At 42.2% G+C, this 21,000-nt stretch overlaps 1 protein-coding gene across 4 annotated transcripts in view; it reads left to right on the top strand.

Moving 5' to 3' along the window:
• Positions 1–21,000, top strand: part of vti1a (vesicle transport through interaction with t-SNAREs 1A) — a 115,728-nt gene that overhangs the window by 69,260 nt on the left and 25,468 nt on the right. For 2 of the 4 annotated variants that reach the window (XM_079333792.1, XM_079333791.1), the window contains 2 exons: positions 10,245–10,315; positions 14,468–14,529. In XM_079333792.1, coding sequence (XP_079189918.1) covers positions 10,245–10,315; positions 14,468–14,529 — 133 coding nt within the window. Of the gene's footprint in view, positions 1–10,244; positions 10,316–14,467; positions 14,537–21,000 lie in introns of all 4 variants that reach the window. The other 2 variants (XM_079333794.1, XM_079333793.1) reach the window with 1 other exon arrangement.

Genomic DNA, 21,000 nt, shown 5'->3' with positions numbered 1-21,000 from the left:
AACTGTCAGATCCTGTCAGTGCAACCACTTCTAATGGCCTGCGCCTTCCATTCAGGCTAATGTTTGAAGTCTCGCTTTCATGCCCTCCTTTTCCTCCGATGCTAAATTGCTGCCGACAGTCCCGTGTCCCCACAGATTGTTTGTTTTGTTTCTCGACCATGCTTGTTTTACATATCATCGACGTAACGAGGATTCATCTAGTTAGCAGTTAATGGACGTGGGGGGGGGGGGGGGGGGGCTGTTGCTTTCTTATATTCAAATGGGATGTGATCTTGAGTCAGGTAGCAATCTGTCGTAGCGGAGAATGTGCTGAGGAACATGTGAGAACCTCCAAAGCGATGCCAAATCTTTTTCTAAAAGTAGCGCAGATTTTTCATGTCCAAACCACTTGACAGGGAACAGCTGGGCAGGAACAGTCGGGCTGCGCGAGGCGTCACATCCTCATCGGGGTTTTTATTTTTTTTTGAACGCGCGTGGTTGATCGAGCATTGATCGAGACGGCGTAGAGGCTCCTTTGTGTGTGCGCTTCACTCGAGGTTTTCATCAGTTTTAACTTGAACTCACAAACAAGACAGTAAGGGTGGGCGAATCCAACAAGCACATTTAACAAGTTATTTCATTCATTTAGCAACAAAACCCTATTATCAGTGGGTGTTGAGAAGTGCTAAATACTCCGAGCGCTCTGATGAAAATATGGAGAGGGGTGGAGGGGGGCGGGGGGGGGCTCCCAACAGGCCTTGTCAAAACATGCAAATGAGCCTGACGACGCCAAGTCCGATTTTGACAAACATAATTAAGGTGTTCCATTTCGGGACATGTTAATAAAGAAGACTGCAGGCCTCCCCTAGGTCTTCACTAATCATAAAGCCTTAAAGCTTTGTGTCAGTGTGTGTGTGTGCGTGTGTGTGTGTGTGTGTATTCCCCCCCAAATCTCCCGTTTTATTGGATAATGAACTGTTGTAGAGTGTTAGATCTCCCTTTCGCAGTCTTTCGCTGAGTTTGAGGAGATAGGCAGGGGAAGAGCTGCCCGAGGTGTGGTGTTGTACAGATAATTAAAAGGCAAGAAATTTGTGTTTGGCTCTTTGATCTGCCTGTCAACGTTCTGATTAGAGACGTAAAAGCCTTTAATCAACTGTAATGTGATGATTAACGCTCCTAAACTGTTGAAGACGAACCGGAGGAACGTCAAGTTTTCGCTTTCTTCCTCCCTCCTCCTCCGTGCATCCCTCCCTGAGTCCATTTTTTTCTTCTTTTTTTTCCCCTGACAAACTGGCAAACTTTTTCTCCTCCGTCAGTACCGTTGGGGGGGTTGTTAAATCAGATGTTGGGTTTGATTAGGGACAAGCTGACATGTTGTTTTCTATGAATCTGCCTCAATTGTACGTCGTTACTTCAGCTCTAATGTGCTAGATTCTTCTTCCACATCCAACAACTTTACTTTGCACTTCAGTTGAGACGTGGTCATTAAGTTACCCCGATGCAAATATATATCCGACCCATCATTTATACAACTCTTACTAAAATGTAATTATTAAAGCTGCACACTATAGCACTTAAACTCTTATTTGTTTAATTAGGTTGACTATGACTGAATACAGTTGGATGTACTAGTGTTTTTTAAGTTCTATTCATGTGCTATTTATTTATTTATATTTTAGTTACAATGTGGCCAGCACAATTGTGTGACACAAATGTCAGCATGATGAATAATGCATGCGCGAATTAGCTCATTCCGGATATGACTTTTAATTCTTCACTTCATACATTTTTTACGATTTTGACCAAGTTTAATCAACACATAAAAAATCATGTTCCCAGCACTGGAAATGGAATTAATAAGTCTGCACTGATTGAGCTTCACAATTGACCAATCAGGACACACGCACACACACAGAAGAAGAAGGTGTATTGGCTGACCAGTCGTCTGTAGAAATTCCCTGGTTTTTTAATTGAGGACCTCAGAAAGCAGGGGCTGCTACCCGCACATTGTTGCATGTGGGGCAATCACAGCGAGCACCCAAGTCCATTAGTTTTCATTTGGATGGTTCAGTAAGACTGGTTGATTAAGTCCAGGCAATTTGCTTGTCGGAACCCTCATTCTGCGCTCACCCCTCCCGCTTCTCAGCCCTCGGGTTCTCGTTCAGGTTAATTTAATCTGGTTTGTTAGAAACGTTAACACAATAGCTTCGTGGCTGTCAAGATTCTTTGGCACAGCATGCAGAGTTTGCTGTTTATTTTAGTTTAACTTTGCATATGAATGCTTTAAGACATCTGACTGTACTGCTAATTAAACTTTCCATAAATGTTCTGTTTTTATTGTTGCTCACTCAAGAAAAGCAAAGTAATATAAGAGCGACTGTTTTCTTAGTATGTGCGGCGGTGTCCGCAGGGATATCGAGGTATGGGTAATTTCATAGATGTAAAACAAACTATTCCTCCCCAAGACTCATCAATTCTCATTGAATGAGGTTGAAGGGGACTTTGCAGTTTAAAGGGAATGTAAATCTGGTGATCTGAGAATTTGACTTTGAGGTTGAGGTGAAGGGAAAAGGGGAGGGGGAGCTCAAATGGAAGGAAAATGCAGCTTTCAATTTTACTCCACCCTTAGCTCAGCTTTAAACAAATGGTTCTATTACCAGCTGCTCTCCTACAGGCCCGGTCATTTATACCCATTAAACTTGCGTCTTATCACCCATAAGACGCTCTTACGTCTCTCCATCCACCAATTGTCTATAATCAGCCATTTAAAACAGCAGCCGGAAATTTCTATTGCGCCTTGCTTCGGTCTGACGGACAGGCAAACGAGCTGGGAAGGGGAGGAGGAAGGGGGGGGGGGGGGGTTAGGAGAGAGGGATATTTTTTATGGAATGATGAATAGGCCAAGTTGAGTGGCTGACTAACAGAGATCTGTCTTAATCAGAAGTGATTTGTCAGAACAGGAGCTCTGCGGGGTCAGGGCACAGGCGATGAATAAAACAGAGCCTTGGCGGAGTGAAGAAAGGCCCCAGAAATCCACCCTGACTGCCCACCACTGCTCATACACATGCAAAGGGAAGAGTCAGTACATTGGCTAAGTCAGGATAGAATGTTGTGGCTGTACTTCTCCTTGCACTGAATATTACTTGTTTTGGACCTTTTTTTTTGGTTTCTTGGACTCTTAAAGAGACAGGCGGACTGAGCTACCTTGCCTCAGTGTTGAACAAAAGGATGGAAACATGCCAATATTGAGGAGAACTTCTCATAATTGCATGATCTTTCCTTGTTGATACTGTGCCAATTCAGAGAGGTAGACTATAGTATTGGTGAAGTACCTCTCTGATAGGCAGGCTTATATATATACTCAACAAAAATATAAACGCAACACTTTTGTTTTTGCTCCCATTTGTCATGAGATGGACTCAAAGATCTAAAATTCATTCCAGATACACAATATTACCATTTCTCTCAAACATTGTTCATAAATCTGTCTAAATGTGTGATAGTGAGCACTTTTGCTTTGCTGAGACAATCCATCCCACCTCACAGGTGTGCCACATCAAGATGCTCATCAGACACCATGATTAGTGCACAGGTGTACCTTAGACTGTCCACAATAAAAGGCCACCCTGAAATGTGCAGTTTTGTCTCACAGCAAAATGCCACAGATGGCGCAAGCATTGAGGGAGCGTGCAATTGGCATGCTGACAGCAGGAATGTCAACCAGATCTGTTGCTCGGGCATTGAATGTTCATTTCTCCACCATAAGCCGTCTCCAAAGGCGTTTCAGAGAATATGGCAGTACATCCAACCGGCCTCACAACCGCAGACCACGTGTAACCACACCAGCCCAGGACCTCCACATCCAGCAGGTTCACCTCCAAGATCGTCTGAGACCAGCTACTCAGACAGCTGCTGAAACAATTGGTTTGCATAACCAAAGAATTTCTGCACAAACTGTCAGAAACCGTCTCAGGGAAGCTCAACTGCATGCTCGTCGTCCTCATCGGGGTCTTAACCTGACTCCAGATCGTCGCCGTAACAGACTTGAGTGGGCAAATGCTCACATTCGATGGCGTCTGGCACGTTGGAGAGGTGTTCTCTTCACGGATGAATCTCGGTTTACATTGTTCAGGGCAGATGGCAGACAGCGTGTGTGGCGTCGTGTGGGTGAGCGCTTTGCTGATGTCAATGTTGTGGATCGAGTGGCCCATGGTGGTGGTGGGGTTATGGTATGGGCAGGCATCTGTTATGGACGAAGAACACAGGTGCATTTTATTGATGGCATTTTGAATGCACAGAGATACCGTGATGAGATCCTGAGGCCCATTGTTGTGCCATACATCCATGAACATCACCTCATGTTTCAGCAAGATAATGCACGGCCCCATGTTGCAAGGATCTGTACACAATTCTTGGAAGCTGAAAATGTCCCAGTTCTTGCATGGCCAGCATACTCACCGGACATGTCACCCATTGAGCATGTTTGGGATGTGCTTGACCGGCGTATACGACAGCGCGTACCAGTTCCCACTAATATCCAGCAACTTCGCACAGCCATTGAAGAGGAGTGGACCAACATTCCACAGGCCACAATTGACAATCTGATAAACTCTATGCGAAGAAGATGTGTTGCACTGCATGAGGCAAATGGTGGTCACACCAGATACTGACTGGTTCTGAGTCCCCAGACCCTCAATAAAGCAAAAACTGCACATTTCAGGGTGGCCTTTTATTGTGGACAGTCTAAGGTACACCTATGCACTAATCATGGTGTCTGATGAGCATCTTGATGTGGCACACCTGTGAGGTGGGATGGATTGTCTCAGCAAAGCAAAAGTGCTCACTATCACACATTTAGACAGATTTATGAACAATGTTTGAGAGAAATGGTAATATTGTGTATCTGGAATGAATTTTAGATCTTTGAGTCCATCTCATGACAAATGGGAGCAAAAACAAAAGTGTTGCGTTTATATTTTTGTTGAGTGTATATATATATATATATATATATATATATATATATATATATATATATATATATATATATATATATATATATATATATATATTATTGGTAAAAAAAAAAACTGAACTGTTGACATTTTTCCAAGCTTTGACTAATGTTACACTTCTTGCTAGCACCAGAGTAGTATTAGATTAGCTTCAGTGACATATTTTGTGGAGCCGCCAAGCTTTGTTATCGGGTTATTGCATTGGATGGAACCATTGATACTCGATAACAGGCAGTATTGGTGGTCTCCATGGATATTGGCAATGGATCAATCCATTAACAAAATGTACTAACCCCCCCCACCCCAAGAAGATAAACTGATTCAAGGTTCATTTTCAAGTGACAACTACAAATAACAGTCTGCTGCTCCAGTAGCAGTGTTTCTTCACACAGTATAATAGAGGAATTACTTTATTCTAAAGCAGCAGAGAGAATCACTCCCATGATTCCCCCGCCAACCTCCACATCATCTTTTGTTGTTGTTTTGATTGAGAGCCCCCTGGCGGCGTATTTCACATCCTGTGTATAGACCATTGAACACATTTATTGACATAATGAGAACAAATAGAGTAGAGTACACTACAATAGAGTCACATTTAAGAATGGTGAACATTAAAGAGTGTTCAATCATATTGTAAGGTTAAGTGTGCAGCATTGGCAGGCTGACTTTAAGGTTTTTTTTTCCCACTCGTAGTACAGATGTTTTTTGAAATCCTGCTGTTTTTAAATGGCTACTATCAGACTCAAGTCCTGCTGTTAGAAAAAGAAAGAAATAATATCAGAGTATCTCAAAGCAGTATTTGCAACTCAGTTAAGAGTGCTGAGAAGTCACATTCTCCCGATCGACATGCAATAGAGTTTGTTATTATTATAAGTTACCTGTCATAACATTGCTGAACCCCCAAGACGCTACCTGCCCCCCCTGTGACCCAGCACTTGGCACCTCTTTATGTTTTAGCTATATCTCATTGTGAAGGCGCTAGCCTCATGGCCTGTGGGCTCAGCATTACAAATACATCCCAGTGTGGGTACAACTTTGATGGAGGTGATGAAAGTCTGTCACCAGGCGGTTGTAGACTTGAGAAGTCCTTAAAAAAAAAAAATCTTCTCTGGAAGTGCACAAAGACAGGTAACTTTATTCACCTGGGAGTCACAGGCAGATAAGTTGACTTCAGCACTCTGTGTGTGAGTGTGTGTGTGTGTGTGTGTGTGTGTGTGTGTGTGTGTGTGTGTGTGTGTGTGTGTGTGTGTGTGTGTGTGTGTGTGTGTGTGTGTGTGTGTGTGTGTGTGTGTGTGTGTGTGTGTGTGTGTGTGTGTGTGTGTGTGTGTGTGTGTGTGTGTGTGTGTGTAGAGAGAGAGAGTGAGAGCGAGAGTAAATGTATGGTCTAACATTTATCAGGCTCCTCCTCACTTCCCCTCAACCCTCCCATGGGCTTCCCTACCCCGTTTGTTTGAGTGTGTGGCTTCTGTCCGGTTACGAGTGTGTGTGGTAACCTTCAAAAAGTGGTCTCAACTGCTTAATGAAAAGGAGCTGAGCCAGGCCTCGGAGCAACACCACTGTCAGGTCTTGTACCCTTTCAGCTCTGGGGATGGAGGGAGCAAGGCAAGAAAAAAAAAGAAGTCCACGACACAGAAAAGGAGACGGAGCCCTCAGACAGTGTGTAAATGCTCTGAAACAGCTGCAGTATAAAAAGATGATGCCTCCAATTATAATGTGTCCATCCATACACTGGAGAAAGTGGAAGTCTGTGGAGGTTTGGCTGGTGCTGGTGTGGTTACAATTCTGATCTGTGTTCCTCTGAGGCCGGAGAGACAGAAATGGGCTCACAGTGTGACACATTTTACATTTGAACGATCATTTCAGCCTTTTCCTTAAAAAAGAAAATACATCTCTCAAGTTGACGATGAGGCCATCGTGGTGCTTAAATTTACCGTCCACAACGCAAAGATATAGGACTGACTTAATATCACATTTGAGAAGGCTAAAAACACTTGACAATGAAGTTAATTTCGAAAATGTTTCCTTTCTTCATGATGGTTATCTAGTTACTGTTTGTAATTTTTCGACTCATTGGAGCTGTGAACCAGATTCATAGCAGACAGAAATCATCGTTTTAAGTCCCTTTAGTTTGTTTTATGGACTTCTTCTTCCGTTACAAGTGAAAGGAAATACACTAAACATATTTTTTGGCCATCGTCACACAAGACGCAAAACAGTGAATTGTTGCTCTATGACAAAATAGAGCTGTACGCCACCACGTCCGTCGTCTTTCTAATTCCTAACTGCCCCCCAAATGTAATTTTTTGCCCTCAACTTTTCCATACTAATTCTTTTCTACATTTACATTAGTGGAGTGAGTTAATTTAAGGCTCTCTGGTGCTGCTGGTGTGAGTGTAATGTAATGAAATAATGGGCTTGTTAAATGGACCTTAGGGGATGGGGATCTTTAACAAGTGAGTCAGAGCAAGGCCTCTGGGCCAGGGTTATTTAAATTGTTAATAGCTGTTTAAACAGGAAGGGAATATTTTATACACTAACGAGCAACAAGTCGGGGGCATTTACGGTAAATGATGTCTCCTCTTCTGCTTTTTTTTCCTTCCGTTTTTCAATCAACCGTCCACTCTTAATTTGAAAAGAAATAACGCAGTTTGGCCTTGGTCATGAATATTATTTTTTTGTGTGTGTGTGGTTAAGGAAAATGTGTTAACTTAAGGCAACATGGCTTCATTTTCTGCATTCAGAAACAGTTGAATAGCAGTTATTTGAGGAGTCGAGGTGTCGGCATTTTTAGGCTGGAACACACAACATGACTCATAATAAACAATCTAATAAAAAGGTGTTTTTTTTTTCACTTTTTAGGAGCATTGTCTCATTTGATAACCTTCTTCATTCTTCTATATGAGATTTTCTTTGAAGGTTTTTTACTTCTGTTTGTTCCTTTTACGAGTTATCATTCGCACTAACTAATAAACTCTTCAACCGGACAGCAGGACTTAAGCAAGATGAATGGAAATGTAGATACATGCCAGATAATGAGTAATGCAAGAGAAGACACATACTGAAGACTGTGACCAGCATGCATTTCCTGGGGAGGTGTTGTGTATGCTCAGTGTTTAAGGGGGGAAACGCTGACAGGAATGATGATGGATTTTGGAGGAATGGGCAGAAATGTTGACGGCCACAGAGCCATGGAAAATGTTCTCTTCATGTGCAATGCCCTAAAAATCAGTCGACCCCTATAACTTTTTCTCTTTCTCATAATACACGTTGTTAGGTCGACTTTACTGCAAATAAAGATTTACCGATGCATCGATCTGTCCTTTTACAAAAGAAAGTCACGATAGCTTTCTTCTGTCTTTTTTTTTTTTTAGCAGTTCCATTTTTAAGTTGACCATTCAAGTGTAATAATTCTGTACGGCTAAATTTAGCAACAACCACCTTTTTTTTTTTTTTAAGATACTAAAAAAAAACCCTACAGGCATATCATTCTTGCACTGCACTCACTCAACAGAACACGATTGTCTTGTGAAACATACCTTCACTGAATGTGTGTAACGATTGCTCTGTAGCACAGCTTAACTATCATTGGAGGCCTTATCTCAGACCACCTCATCCATCTTTTTTTTTTTTTCTTCCCCACCTTGCAAACCTTTCCAATAATGCACTTGCCATCAAAAAAAAACAACAACCCCCTCTGCTGCTGTAGTCCTTGTCACACTCATTTATTTGAGAAAAACACACACAACCCTGACAGAGATGGATAGATGTGCTGATTTGTTTCTTTAACAGAAGATTTCCGCCACAACTCCCTTCCTGTTTATCCCTTGTTCTCAGTGTGATAGCGACGGGGGAGGGCTTGTATTTCTATAGTTATTAATACCTGCACTCAGTCTTTTAATCTGCCCTATTTGTCACATGTGACTGTCTGACTGCACTGTTTAATCTGGGTATCCTTCAATCTGTCTCGTCCCAGATTAGAAATTAATGAAGGCAGGAAGAGACACATTTGAGTCGGTTACAGTGAAAGGGGGGGGGGGGGGGGGGGGGGGGACAGGATGAATGGGAGACGAATGTCGTTCATGTGACAGTGCTTTGGCTTTTTTTTCTCCCTACTTTTCCCTGTTCCTCCTTCTCTCTCTCTTTCTGTGTATTTCTCCCCATCGCTCTTGTTTTGCTGCCAGATGTAGCCCATTTTTTGCTCTGTCGTCTCCCCCCCCCCCCCCCCCCCCCCCACCCCCACCACCACCCCCTCCCAAAACAGGCGCTCAGCACGTGGGCCCTTTGGTGTGCGGCACCTGTGTAGTGTAATACAGTCAGCAACTGCGTTGTTTATTCCGGATTTGTTTGGTGCGCTTGAAAGCCCGTCTTTGATCCATGCAAAGATTCTTCACTTCTTTTCCTTTTTTCCCCTGATTCATCGTCTGCCTCCCTCATTTTGAAACGCTAATGCTGTACCAGTGTGGTAACATTGGTGGCAGCAGTGTTTTAAAGTGTGTGTGTGTGTGTGGGGGGGGGGCTTATTTGGCTTATCTGTCCTTTTTTTTAATGTGTTTTTGCATTCTTTTTTCATCCTCAAACCCCAAGGGACAGGAAAATGACAGTGACCACTGATGAGCTTGTCAGGTGCCTTGTCGGGGATGTTTTATAACTGCACGTTAATGTGTTTACATCAACAACTGACGAGAGGCATTTAAAAAAAAAAGAAAAAAAAGAATGGTTTAATGAATAGTACATTGGCTGCGTGGACCCCACTGACAAGCAGGATGCTGGGGTACTGTCGCCCACAACTTCATGACTATTTACGGCAGCGTTTTAAGAAGGCTAAAACAAAACAAAACAATTCCCATAGCAACAATATTTTATCATCTGCCCATCTAAAACTCCCTCTGGACGATGTTAAAGTGACAGTACCGAAATGTAGCACAATGGCTGCTTACATTATGCTTTTTACATCGAAAAGACTCACTGATTGAATCCATTTAAAACACATTCATCCTTTTATAGACGTAGTTGAAGGTGACAAAAAAAATAAAAACGTTCATTTACTTAACCTGCAGAAATCAAACTGTTAGCAGCCACTCCTTTCAACCGCGGTATTCCAAGATTCAGAATAATATTGCAAATGTAGGACTGAAGCAGTTTTTTTTCTTCTTTTCTCTCAACCATTATTTTCACGGTCAGTTTCAAGGTGTTCACATGACGTTTCATAACTGTCAGGCATCTCTTCTTATCCTATGACTGTGTCTCTTACAGAACAAGTGGGTCAGGAGATTCTCACCAACCTGCACAGTGACCGTGAGAAGATCCAGAGAGCCAGAGAAAGGGTGGGCACACACACACTCACACACACACTGACACATGCCACCTGCACACACTCATCTGCCTATTCTAACAAGTGTTTGTGAGATCATAAAGGTGTTACAGCTGCTTGGCAATGTTGACGACATTCGCCACTTTCTGCCTGGTCTGCCAAGTAAACACGCAAAAACAAGTCTACGCAGTTGTGCACAAAGAGTGAGCAGAGATGAATTTGCATGGTGCTTGCTTGTTTTGGAAGTGTTTCTTTGCTTTTAATTCCACTGCATTACCAAATCAACAATAGCATTCTTATTAAGTAATATACTGACTAATTTGCACAATAAAATAATCAAAGAAAGGTTGGACATTCAAACCGAAATTCAAAATATTGTCATCAAAGCGAATTTTACAGATCAGATCGAATTCAGCTTATTAGGAAAGTTGATTTGTAAAGGATTTAGAAAGAGCCACTAAAAACCTTAAAAGCACAGAACAGAACATCAAGATCATGAAGAGCAAAATTCTTACATTCTAAAAGCATACATTTGAAGTAAAAATTTTAGTATTTATTTCCACATCAGCTTTCTTGTGGGTACATAAATTCAGTATCTGTACACCTTTCTTTACCATTTTCTTCTTCTCAGCTGAATGGCATTTCCGATGCCAGCTGCCATCCTTCCTCACCTTCTCCCTTTCACTTCTCCTCTACAAAGATTCCCCCACAGTCCTCAACCTTGCCCCCTCCTTACACCATGCTAGCCAAAACAGACAGGTAGGCAGACACAGAAAAAGACCAAACACAGGAAGGGGGCCCGGTCCTGACGGCACCCTGAACACAGAATGCTTAAAGACCAAAACATGGCAGAGGGCCTTGCACGGGCGATTTCAAAGGAAAATCAAACATCTCCTTTCAAAACGGTCCGCAGTGTCTACTGAGAGTACCTGCTCTCTCTGTCTTTCCTTTCTCACTCTCTCCCACTTCTTCCCATGAGTCTCCTTTGCTGTACCCACCCCCACCCCCACATGTACAAGCACAAACACACACACACACACTCAGAGGGCTCTAAAGGCAGTTTGTTGGGCAAAAGTAAAGCACAAAGAGATCAAGATGTAAAAACATGGGATAGAAGGGCTGGTTAACAGCTCTTTTGCATTAAAAAGACGTGAAGAAGAAGAGAGGTATAGTTATAGCATAGATGTTTCAGCACCAACATAAAAACACACTCAAGTGTACACACACAAACCTCTGCACTCAGCAGGGGGTGTGGCCTTTTGTTTTGCTTTTATGGTACAAATAGAAGTCAATGGATGCATTCAACAATGGGTCAAAGCAGTATGCTTCCAACTTTGAACCACAGAGACGATCGAAGACTGAATTTAACAACTCTACTGGAGAGTTCACACAGCTCAAGGTAGCACTGGAGAAATAGCTGATAATTGGTCATTATCATTTTTAAGTGAATGAATTTGTCGTTTGAAATTTAAGAGTTGGAATTTCTATTTCTATTTTAGATGAGCAAAAAAAACCCAACTAATCCATTCGCTGTATAAAAATGAGCGTAGTGTGAGTGAGATCACTTATTGGTTTTTGAAGATGCGTCATGAAGCCAAAAGATTTTGGTCACCATATTGGAAACTCTCCCCAAAGATAACTTTCAGTCAATCAATTATCACACAAAGGGGTGGAGTTAAGGCGACCCTTTAGCCTCTTAGCTAACAGCTACAGCGCACCAACCTGTAAGCCAACTCAACCATGCCCTCAATTATGTAAATGTATGCTAGTCTGTTAATGTGCACGTACAAAGAGACGATGCGTTGTAGAAATATTACCTCATATATTAGAAATTATATTAGAAAACAAAACAATAACTGTACTTTGAATCAAACTGTAAACATGATCAACTTTGCTGTAAAAACAAACATTATAATTTGGGACCAGATTAGGATTCCTTGCGTTTCCAGCCAGCCTCAAGTGGACACTCAAGGAACTGCAGTTTATTGCACGTCTTCAAAAGTCAATGACGTGATTTCTTTCTACAATTCTTGAACTACGTTTGCTGAATCATGTTTCTCTCTTCTCTGTTGTTAACATGGATGCATGTCACACAAAAAATCAGATGACTTCAGTATTTAGGCTACACCAAACACAAATTCCTGGTGCTATCTTACTGCTGTGCTTCTAGTCCTTAATTGAACATGCTAGCCAGAGCAGTCTTTAAATTAAGTGCCAGTATAAGATATTAGTTTTATATTATTGGAAATGCACACATTATGTACTGTATATTATGGATTTATTGGATTTGTGTTGTTTTAGAGCACAGAGTTACACCATGAAAGCATTAATTGTCAACCTTATATTCAAAAATGATCATCATTCTGCACTTTTCATAATTAAATATGTTCCCTTGTCTTTGCTTAATTTGTTGACCTTATAGATAAGCTGTAAAATGATGAAAACAATGTTAGGTTTTACTTACTACTTTATTAAAAAATAATGACAACAAAAAAGGTTGGGGTTTTTTCTCACGTTAAGTTACCAAAGGTACCATGAGTTTTTTTGCATTACTAGCTGTACATAAAAATAAAAAATAAAAACACAAGAAAAGCATCCTTTTCTCGTTCTTAGACAGACGCTGTTAATTTTAGACGCTCAGCCGCACTAAAATGTCAGTAGGTTTCCATTTCACGTTTAAAAAAAAAAGAAAGTCATGATGTTTTGTGAGAGGCTGTGGAGAGAGAAAGAGGAGTGGATAGAAGGAATGATTCAGAGATGTATTTTGGGAGAAACTGTGAAGTATCTTGGGGGACAGATCTGTGGGTAGAGGCAGACATCAGGCAACTGCAGGCCTTGTTGTCTTTGCCAGAGGGCCCAAACCCCAGGTCCCCCACCTCCTACCCGGTACCACATGCATCCTTGGCTCTCGCAACCTGCATTCGCACTGACCTGGGCTGCCAGAGGGAAGGAAGGAAGGAAGGCAGGAAGGAAGGAAGAATGGAAGGAAGGAAGGAGAAGAGAGGATAGGAAGAAAGTAGCTGTAAAGGAGGGATATGGAGGGAGGGTGAGAAATAACTGCAAAAATAATAATACTACAACCACTGTAGAGAAGGGAAAGTAGAGAATAGAGAAGTGAAAATTAGAAGTAAAAAAAAAAAAAGCTGATGAAAACTTACTGAGTTAAAGTGGCTTTATTAGGATGGGGAGTTATTATCTGAGAGAGACAGGAAGAGGACTGACGCCCTGCTGACTCTAGAGAGAACCACTCTGCAGACATTCTTCCCCACGCTCCCTCATCATCCTCCAGAAATGTGACTACAGGTTGACGTTAGTTTCAGCTCACTCTGTGCCGTGTCAGCGTTTTCTTGCAGTCACACTTGCACCTTCTTGGCAACATCACTGCTAGTTCCCTTTTTCCCAGTGAGATTCCCTACCGCTGATAAAAGGCTAGAATGAAAACATCTTCAAGTCCCCGTGATGGGGGGGGGGAAAAAAAAAAAAAAACACGGCAGATCGACAATGAAGCCAGAAAATAGCCATGGCAATAAGCTCTTAATAGTTAGTGGACTCTCTGTTCTGTCAAATATTTTATATACAAAGAGCAACAATCTTTTTCCCTGCACCAATTCTCATGATTGTATACAACAAGCTGAGCAGATGGGTTCTCCATGAAAATTTCCACCTTGGTAGGAATCCTGCACTGGCTTCTCGTAGTATGTTTCACAGCAAACAAAGAAAAAGGTTTTTTGGGGTTTTTTTTATTTTTTTTAAAGATGATTTTGGTAGGGGGTTTGTCTCTCGACAAGTGAACCAGTAACCTAAAGGTAAAAAAAAAAAGAAGCAAAATCCTAATCAAAGGATCTCGAGCTTTAGCTTCCAACTAACAACTTTAGGTAGAAGGAGAAAGTGTCAAGCGTTAGAGGGCCTTCTGAAATTGCCCGTGAGCAAACTACTTTGCCTTAAGGCCTGTAGTACAAAGCTGTGCAGCGCTATAGCCTTGCACAAGCGTACAGTGTTGCTGTTATTGTTGTAAGGACTTTAATGAAATAACTAATAAAGTTCTCACTTTTTTTTTCGTTCATTGTGCTTTGAGTTGGGAATACATTTATGCTCTTGAATTTAGTTTAATTGTTGGATTAGAACTGAAACTGAAACCACACTTCCCTTTCTTTTGTCCCCTCAGCTGAGAGAAACAGACGCCAACCTGGGCAAGAGTTCTCGTGTCCTAACCGGCATGCTGAGAAGGTAAGAGGTAGGTAGGGACCATGCTTCTGCAACTCTTTCTACGTATGGTGGTCTAACTGCTGCAAGCATTACTCCAAGTCATCACCATCAAATTCAATTTATAATAAGAACAAATCGACCCAACTTCTACATTACCTTTTCTTGTTCATTCATTGAAGAGACGACAAAGGTTAGGAAGAGTACAAACAGTTTCACACGTGAATAATTGACAGTTGTATCAAAATTGACGTGATTGAACTTCCCCCTCTTCAATTCAATTTACAATATATATCTTTTATGAGGGATTTTTTACTTTTTGAATTTCCTCCATTTTGATCCTGAGAAGAGATCCTGATAGTGTGACCTTCAGCTCTTTTCCATGCAACGCTGCTTAAGGAGTGGATTCAAAATAGAGTTTTCTCACATTGAATCCTACAGAAAAAGACAAGTGTCATCATGTCACCATTCTTTTCTTCTCTGCCTTTGTGGGTTTTTTTTTTTTTTTTTAAAGAACACCCAATCCACATTCGACTTGCACTCTTTGTCTCTCTTGGTCGCAAGTTTCTGCACAATGCTGCCTTCAACAACCACAAAAAAACACAAGCGTTCACACGCAAATATTTCAATAGTCTGGGTATTATATGCATCTGCTATCTAACACACACACACACACACGCACATGCACACACACACACACACACACACACGCACACGCACACACACACACCGTAATGTCTTGTCACATCTCCATTTCATAAAGTGCCTGTGTGCCTGTCCCTGAACCGTAACGCCATGGTTTTGTTTCTCGCTTCCCTCTTTCTTGTTTTTTTTTTCTTCTCCCTGTCGCCCACTGTGGATTTTGATTAAGAGTAATATGTAAATGACACCGACTAAATGTAAAATCCCGCGGCCAGGAAGGAAGTGCCAATTGAAATAGATGCTTCAGTGCCCGTAGACAATTTGGAGGGCGGCTCACAGGGCAGCCGGCACTTACAAGAGAGGGGCGGCCTGAGAAGGGCTGTGACGCCGACTGTAACCAATATTTCTGCATATGTCTCCATTTTGTCAAGTCTGATTATGGGGAGAGGAAGACGGCGGCGGCGGAGGGGGGGGGGGGGTCAAGTTTCCTGGCGTGTCAGCCAAAGCTGTCCAGAAATCATTCATCATTCCCTCTTCCCTCCCTCTCCTCTCCCCTGCACCCCCCACCCTGCCGCTGAAGTAAATAACACACTTATTTCAATATTATCATATTAATGTTAAAGTTCAGCTGTCACCTAATGGGAAGACTTAATCAGACGTAGCATTTTAAGAGGCGTGCTGCCCCCCCCCCCCCCCCCCACTCCTCCTCTCTTGACGTGCCGAACCTCTTCTGGTTAGCGCTCCGCTCAAATCAGGATTTATGAGGGCCTTCCAAAGTGGAGCCCGGCTGCGAGCCTCTACGACTACCTCCTGCCTTTTCTGCTTGATGGGAGCAGCACAACACACACACACACACACACACACCCCTGCTTTCTCTTTAACAAAAAAAGTCCATGTTTTTGTCTTCTTCTTTCTTCACTGTTTGAATAAAAGAGGGTGTTTTGTTGTAAGTTTGTGGACTGGAAACATCAAATCTGAAGTCATTTAGAACCAGAGATAGAGGAACTGTGAGCTGAGAAGTAAGTTCAGGATGGTTCAATGATGTCTCACAGCCCACCCCCCCCTTTTGGAGGCAATTTTTCCTCATTTGTCCATTCATTTCATTATTTGCTCCTCTGGTTTTCTCCCTTTTGATTAATTGTTTGTTTGTTTGCGATGTCAGAGAAATTGTAGTTCCTTCACACTGATGTTTGGTCGGTGGGGGGGGGGTTGGTTCCTCCACTTGTTTGTCTCAACTCGTGCATTGCTGTACGTATACAACAAATATGTACATGTGCGTGAAAAAGTCCCCACTCTTTTGTTATAATTGACCACTACATTTAATACACAAAGTTGAAATGGACAGGAAATCACATTGTAACTCCAGATATGATACAGTGCAATGCAATGTGATATGATACTGCACCATGCCATACATGGTTAATGATACGACTTTTAGCTAGCCAATATACTGCAAGACAATCATATTGCACGTCACAATATCTGATTAACTGCATTTGCCTCATGAATGGTGACACTGTGATTCATATTGGCAGATCACACGCGTCAGTACGATGTTATATTGCCTTTTCTATATTTTGCCAATGTTTTTTCATCCCAAGAGCTTTGGATGATTGATTTCCATCGATGAAACATTTAGATATAACGTGTAACTGTTGTTGTGAGGACTTCAATTTTATGTTGAAGAGACCTCTCTTTGGGTTTGATCCATATAGTCACGAAATACTCTTCAGTATTTGAAAGAAGTGATTCATCATGATCCACAATATGTACTGTATTCGCCACCATTTCCATTGTTGGGCGAAGTTTCCTTAAGCTGACACCTCTTCTTAAATGTCACTATGGACTGGTGTACATCACCCCTAGCTGAGAAACAATGAGACACTCATTAGGGAAGCTGTCACAGTTCAAGAAAAGCCAATTAACTTAAAGACTTGGTGAGTATCACTTATTGTTACACACACATACACACACACACACATTTAAAATAACTGTTGCTTTGTTTGAAAATTAACCTGAGCAGATTCCTGACTGTGACACTCACACTGCCAATGAGGTTAATTGCTATAAAACACTATTATGCACTGTTTATAATTAGCCTCACAAACACAGCCTCTGTCTCACATCAGCTCTTTTCATCTCCTCAGTGGATGTCAGTGGTCTGGTGATGGGCATTCGGGGCATCCTCTCATAGTTAATTTTTTATTCAATTTTCTGAAATCCTTCGGATTTTAATTAAATGATGACAGGAGCATTGATCTTAATGAGGCAGAAACTATATCCTTATATTATATTCATGTCTATATCGACATAAATATTTTAACATTAATTAACGAGACTACCAGTACCAAAGTACCACGGACAAAAGATTTGATGAGTACAATGCATGGCAAGAGATTAAACAACTTTGGCTACTTTCATTACTTTTTAACAGATATTTTTGTGTAATGTGAATATTAGCAGCATTGGGTAGTTAAAAAATAAGAGTAATTTGCATCTTATAGTACAAACTTGTAAGTCTTGAACTTTTTAAGGTGACATTTATTTCATGCGTCTTCGCGAGCCCTTGATAGAAGTACGTGTTTTTGGAGAGCGCATAATGGAAGGAGACGACTCTTAGCGTGGATCACAAACCATGATTAAAGAAATCAAAGAGCTTTAAGGGACCGTTTAGGCCACTGTTGTTTCCATGACATTAAAACCATGGCTCCTTTTTTTTTTTTTTGTACTAAACGGCCCTGTGACTGAAGCGTGAGCCTTCCTGCTGCTACACTGAACATCTCAAGCATCTCACACACCATGGTCAGAACAGTCGGGAGAGGGATGCAGCTCCAGACCTAGTTAGGACCACTGGGGCTCCTGGCGGCTTCATGGAAGGGGGGGGGGAACAGTGAAGGGCAATGAAGCAGGCAGGATGGAAAGTGTGGGTGTGTGTGTATTGGGGGGAGGGGGGGGGGGGGATGTATATTTTGAAGCTGAGGGGTTGTCTGCTCTCGCTGGCAGCTGATCCCACATGCAGGTGGTCGACTCAGTCGTCAGGCAGATCAAAAAGTCAAGGCCCCGGGTGGACCTCCCTTTGAAATGGGAATGGGGCCTAGATATCAGACAGAAAACATAAGCAAGCTCCCAGCCACAGAACAGCTCCATATTCATGGCTGGGACTGGCAGGAGCGACGGGCAGGGAGGATGGACAGCGCCTCAGCCTTCAGAAGAGGACTCATGCACGTTCTGGACACTGATTAAGAGATCAGCCCGTGAGCAGGTTGAGGATGATGCAAGAGCTCCCGGTCTAATACAGGCACGCTGTTACCACGACACAAACTTCCCTTTTTCTGAGGCGTGTCTTGACAAGCTGGCCATTTCATTTGTATGATTTAACACTGTAGTTACATTCCTGTTATATTATTGGTCTTTCACTGATGCATCTTTGTATATAGTCATCTTAGTTTTGCCTAGAAGGTAAATCAAAAGTTCCCTTCTTCTCTTTCATTGGTGGGCCTAAAAAAACCCTAATGAATCGCTTTCATGACCTCAAAAAATCCTGAGTAGCGGAGAACTTTCTTCAAGTTTGTCCTATCTCCTGTACTATTTGGAAAATATACTCTCTCCTTCTATTGGTCTGCCTGGAATATTAACTACTGGGATATGTAGGTCACATAATTAATGGAATTCAATTTCTACCAGTGAGCTGCGGTGGGTTCGGAGTCTTGGGGCCCTCTTGAAGTCTTGCAGTTGAACAAAAAGATGAGGGTTTTTTTTTAATTGAAGCTGAAAGAGGGGACAGATTGCAGCTCAGATGTTTCTGTCTCACTTCTTCTTTTCATTTATTTATTTGTGTTCTCCATTTTTCGTGACATGAAAAGCAGAGAAATGTGATCACTCAATGGTGTTGCACTTCTGGAGGGTCAGCCACTCCACCATCACATGCAACATGCAGTTACAACTCTCCACATTTATATAAACCACTTCCTGTTCTTTGCTCACAAGGATTCATTCCATGTCTGTGACATTGTGTGTGACATATTTGCCCTATTTTACGTTCTATTTTACTTTTTATTGCAGCTGAACTCATCACAGTAGTCATGGCTGTTCGTGTTTTCTGTCTCGAGAGTAGCAGATCGCTCCCAGTGGATCCCGCTCTCTCTGATCTCCCCTCCGTGTTGCTGCCACGATAATTCCATGTACTCCATTTAAACATATTCCCTTTGCTTTGCGATGTTCAGCCTGGCATCATTGCCACCCCATTCGACCCCTCCCCCCCTCCCCTATTCCTGTATCCCTCTGGGTCAGTCCCATCTCTGGCCCTTTTTTTTTCTTTTTTCTTTTTTTTTGGCCTCTCCAGAGTAAAACTGTTTGCTTTTTATGTCCAGTCTGTTTTTTTTTATTCTGGCTACAGTTTCTGCCCCCAATCCTTTGCTAAACTTGATTCATGTCAAGAGGACTGCAGCTCTTATGTTTTACCTTATGCAAGCACATTATTAGTATGTTCAGACGATTAAGGAAATCCCGTTTGCCTTTTTTCTGGAGATGTTTGGTGTTAACGTTGGTGGGTTTTTTGCTTACCTGCATTTTTACAGACCTGTTGGAGCTTTTAGCATATCATGCAGTATTAAAAAATAATTTCCCATTGATTGTAATAGCATTGATTACAAGAGAGCAAACTGAGCTGTCTTTTGATCAGTAATTATATTGAGTGACAGAAAGTAACATCTACTGAAAAAAACAATTTGTGGTCGAGTCTGTGCTATGTTTATGACTCGGTAAAAGTCAGGGGATCCAATGAAGATTTTAACAAGAACATGGGACCTGTGCCACTTGTATACAGTGGCTCTGACGCTCACACATAACCCTAATAGGTGTCATATTCTTTCCTTACTCCGCTATTGAAACGATCCCAAACCCAGGGGCGCTTCTAGGGTCTGTTGGGGCCCAGGGGAGGAGGAGCAGGGCATTGAGAGTGCCATCAGATGGGGTCCCATTAAGGTGTTTTCCTACTGTCATCGCAAAATGTGTACAGCTGTTGGGGGGGGGGGGGGGGGGGGTCATTCAGATTACATAATTTACATAAGCAAAACTACATTTCTGTTGGGCAGTGGGCCCATCAGAGAATAAACCTTCATAGAGGCAAATAAGGTGGTGAACAAACACATCTGGAATGACCTACACAAACACAACAATGGACATCATGTTCCTCACACCTTCACACCGCCTGGGACACTCTGTACCTCCTGCAGAGTTTCTCCCCATCTGGGGGCATGGTGCCATAGTGATGAGGGAAAATGGTAGGAGGTGTTGTGGGCTCAGCATACACCAGTGTGTTGGTGTTGGCATGTATGCAGAGCCAGTCGTTTGGGCAAGAAGTTGCCTGTTGACAAGCAGCTTCTCTGCCCAAACCCAGGAGAGAGAAATGCATCAGGCGCCGCTGACAACATGTTGTGCGTAGATCAGAGCGAGATCAGATTGCTCATTAGGTTATTGATCAGAAACGATGACGTAACATGAAATGGATTGGCCACCCAGTTGTAATCTATTACCGGGGAAAAACTGTGTTGTCCTCTCACCTGTTTACTCCTCACCTGCCTTCATCCTCGTGTGTTGGGGAGAGGGAGATAGATCCAGACTTACGTTGCTCGTTGTGATGCGTCATCTGCAGCCAGTCTGCACGCAACTGTGCAAACATTCGTTGTGTGACATACAGGGCCTTTCGGAACATGATTAATATGTACGGGATTCTTCTGCATTATTACCACAAGACTTGTGGTAATTTAATATTTTGTGCGCAATTCCCACAATCCTTTGCCGAAATTCAGATCCTGACATATGTTTAAGTTCCAGGGGTTGAAATATTATGCA

The sequence above is a fragment of the Symphodus melops genome, assembly GCF_947650265.1.
Source record: "Symphodus melops genome assembly, chromosome: 21".
Lineage (NCBI taxonomy): Eukaryota > Metazoa > Chordata > Actinopteri > Labriformes > Labridae > Symphodus > Symphodus melops.
This window is presented reverse-complemented; position numbering and strand designations above follow the sequence as displayed.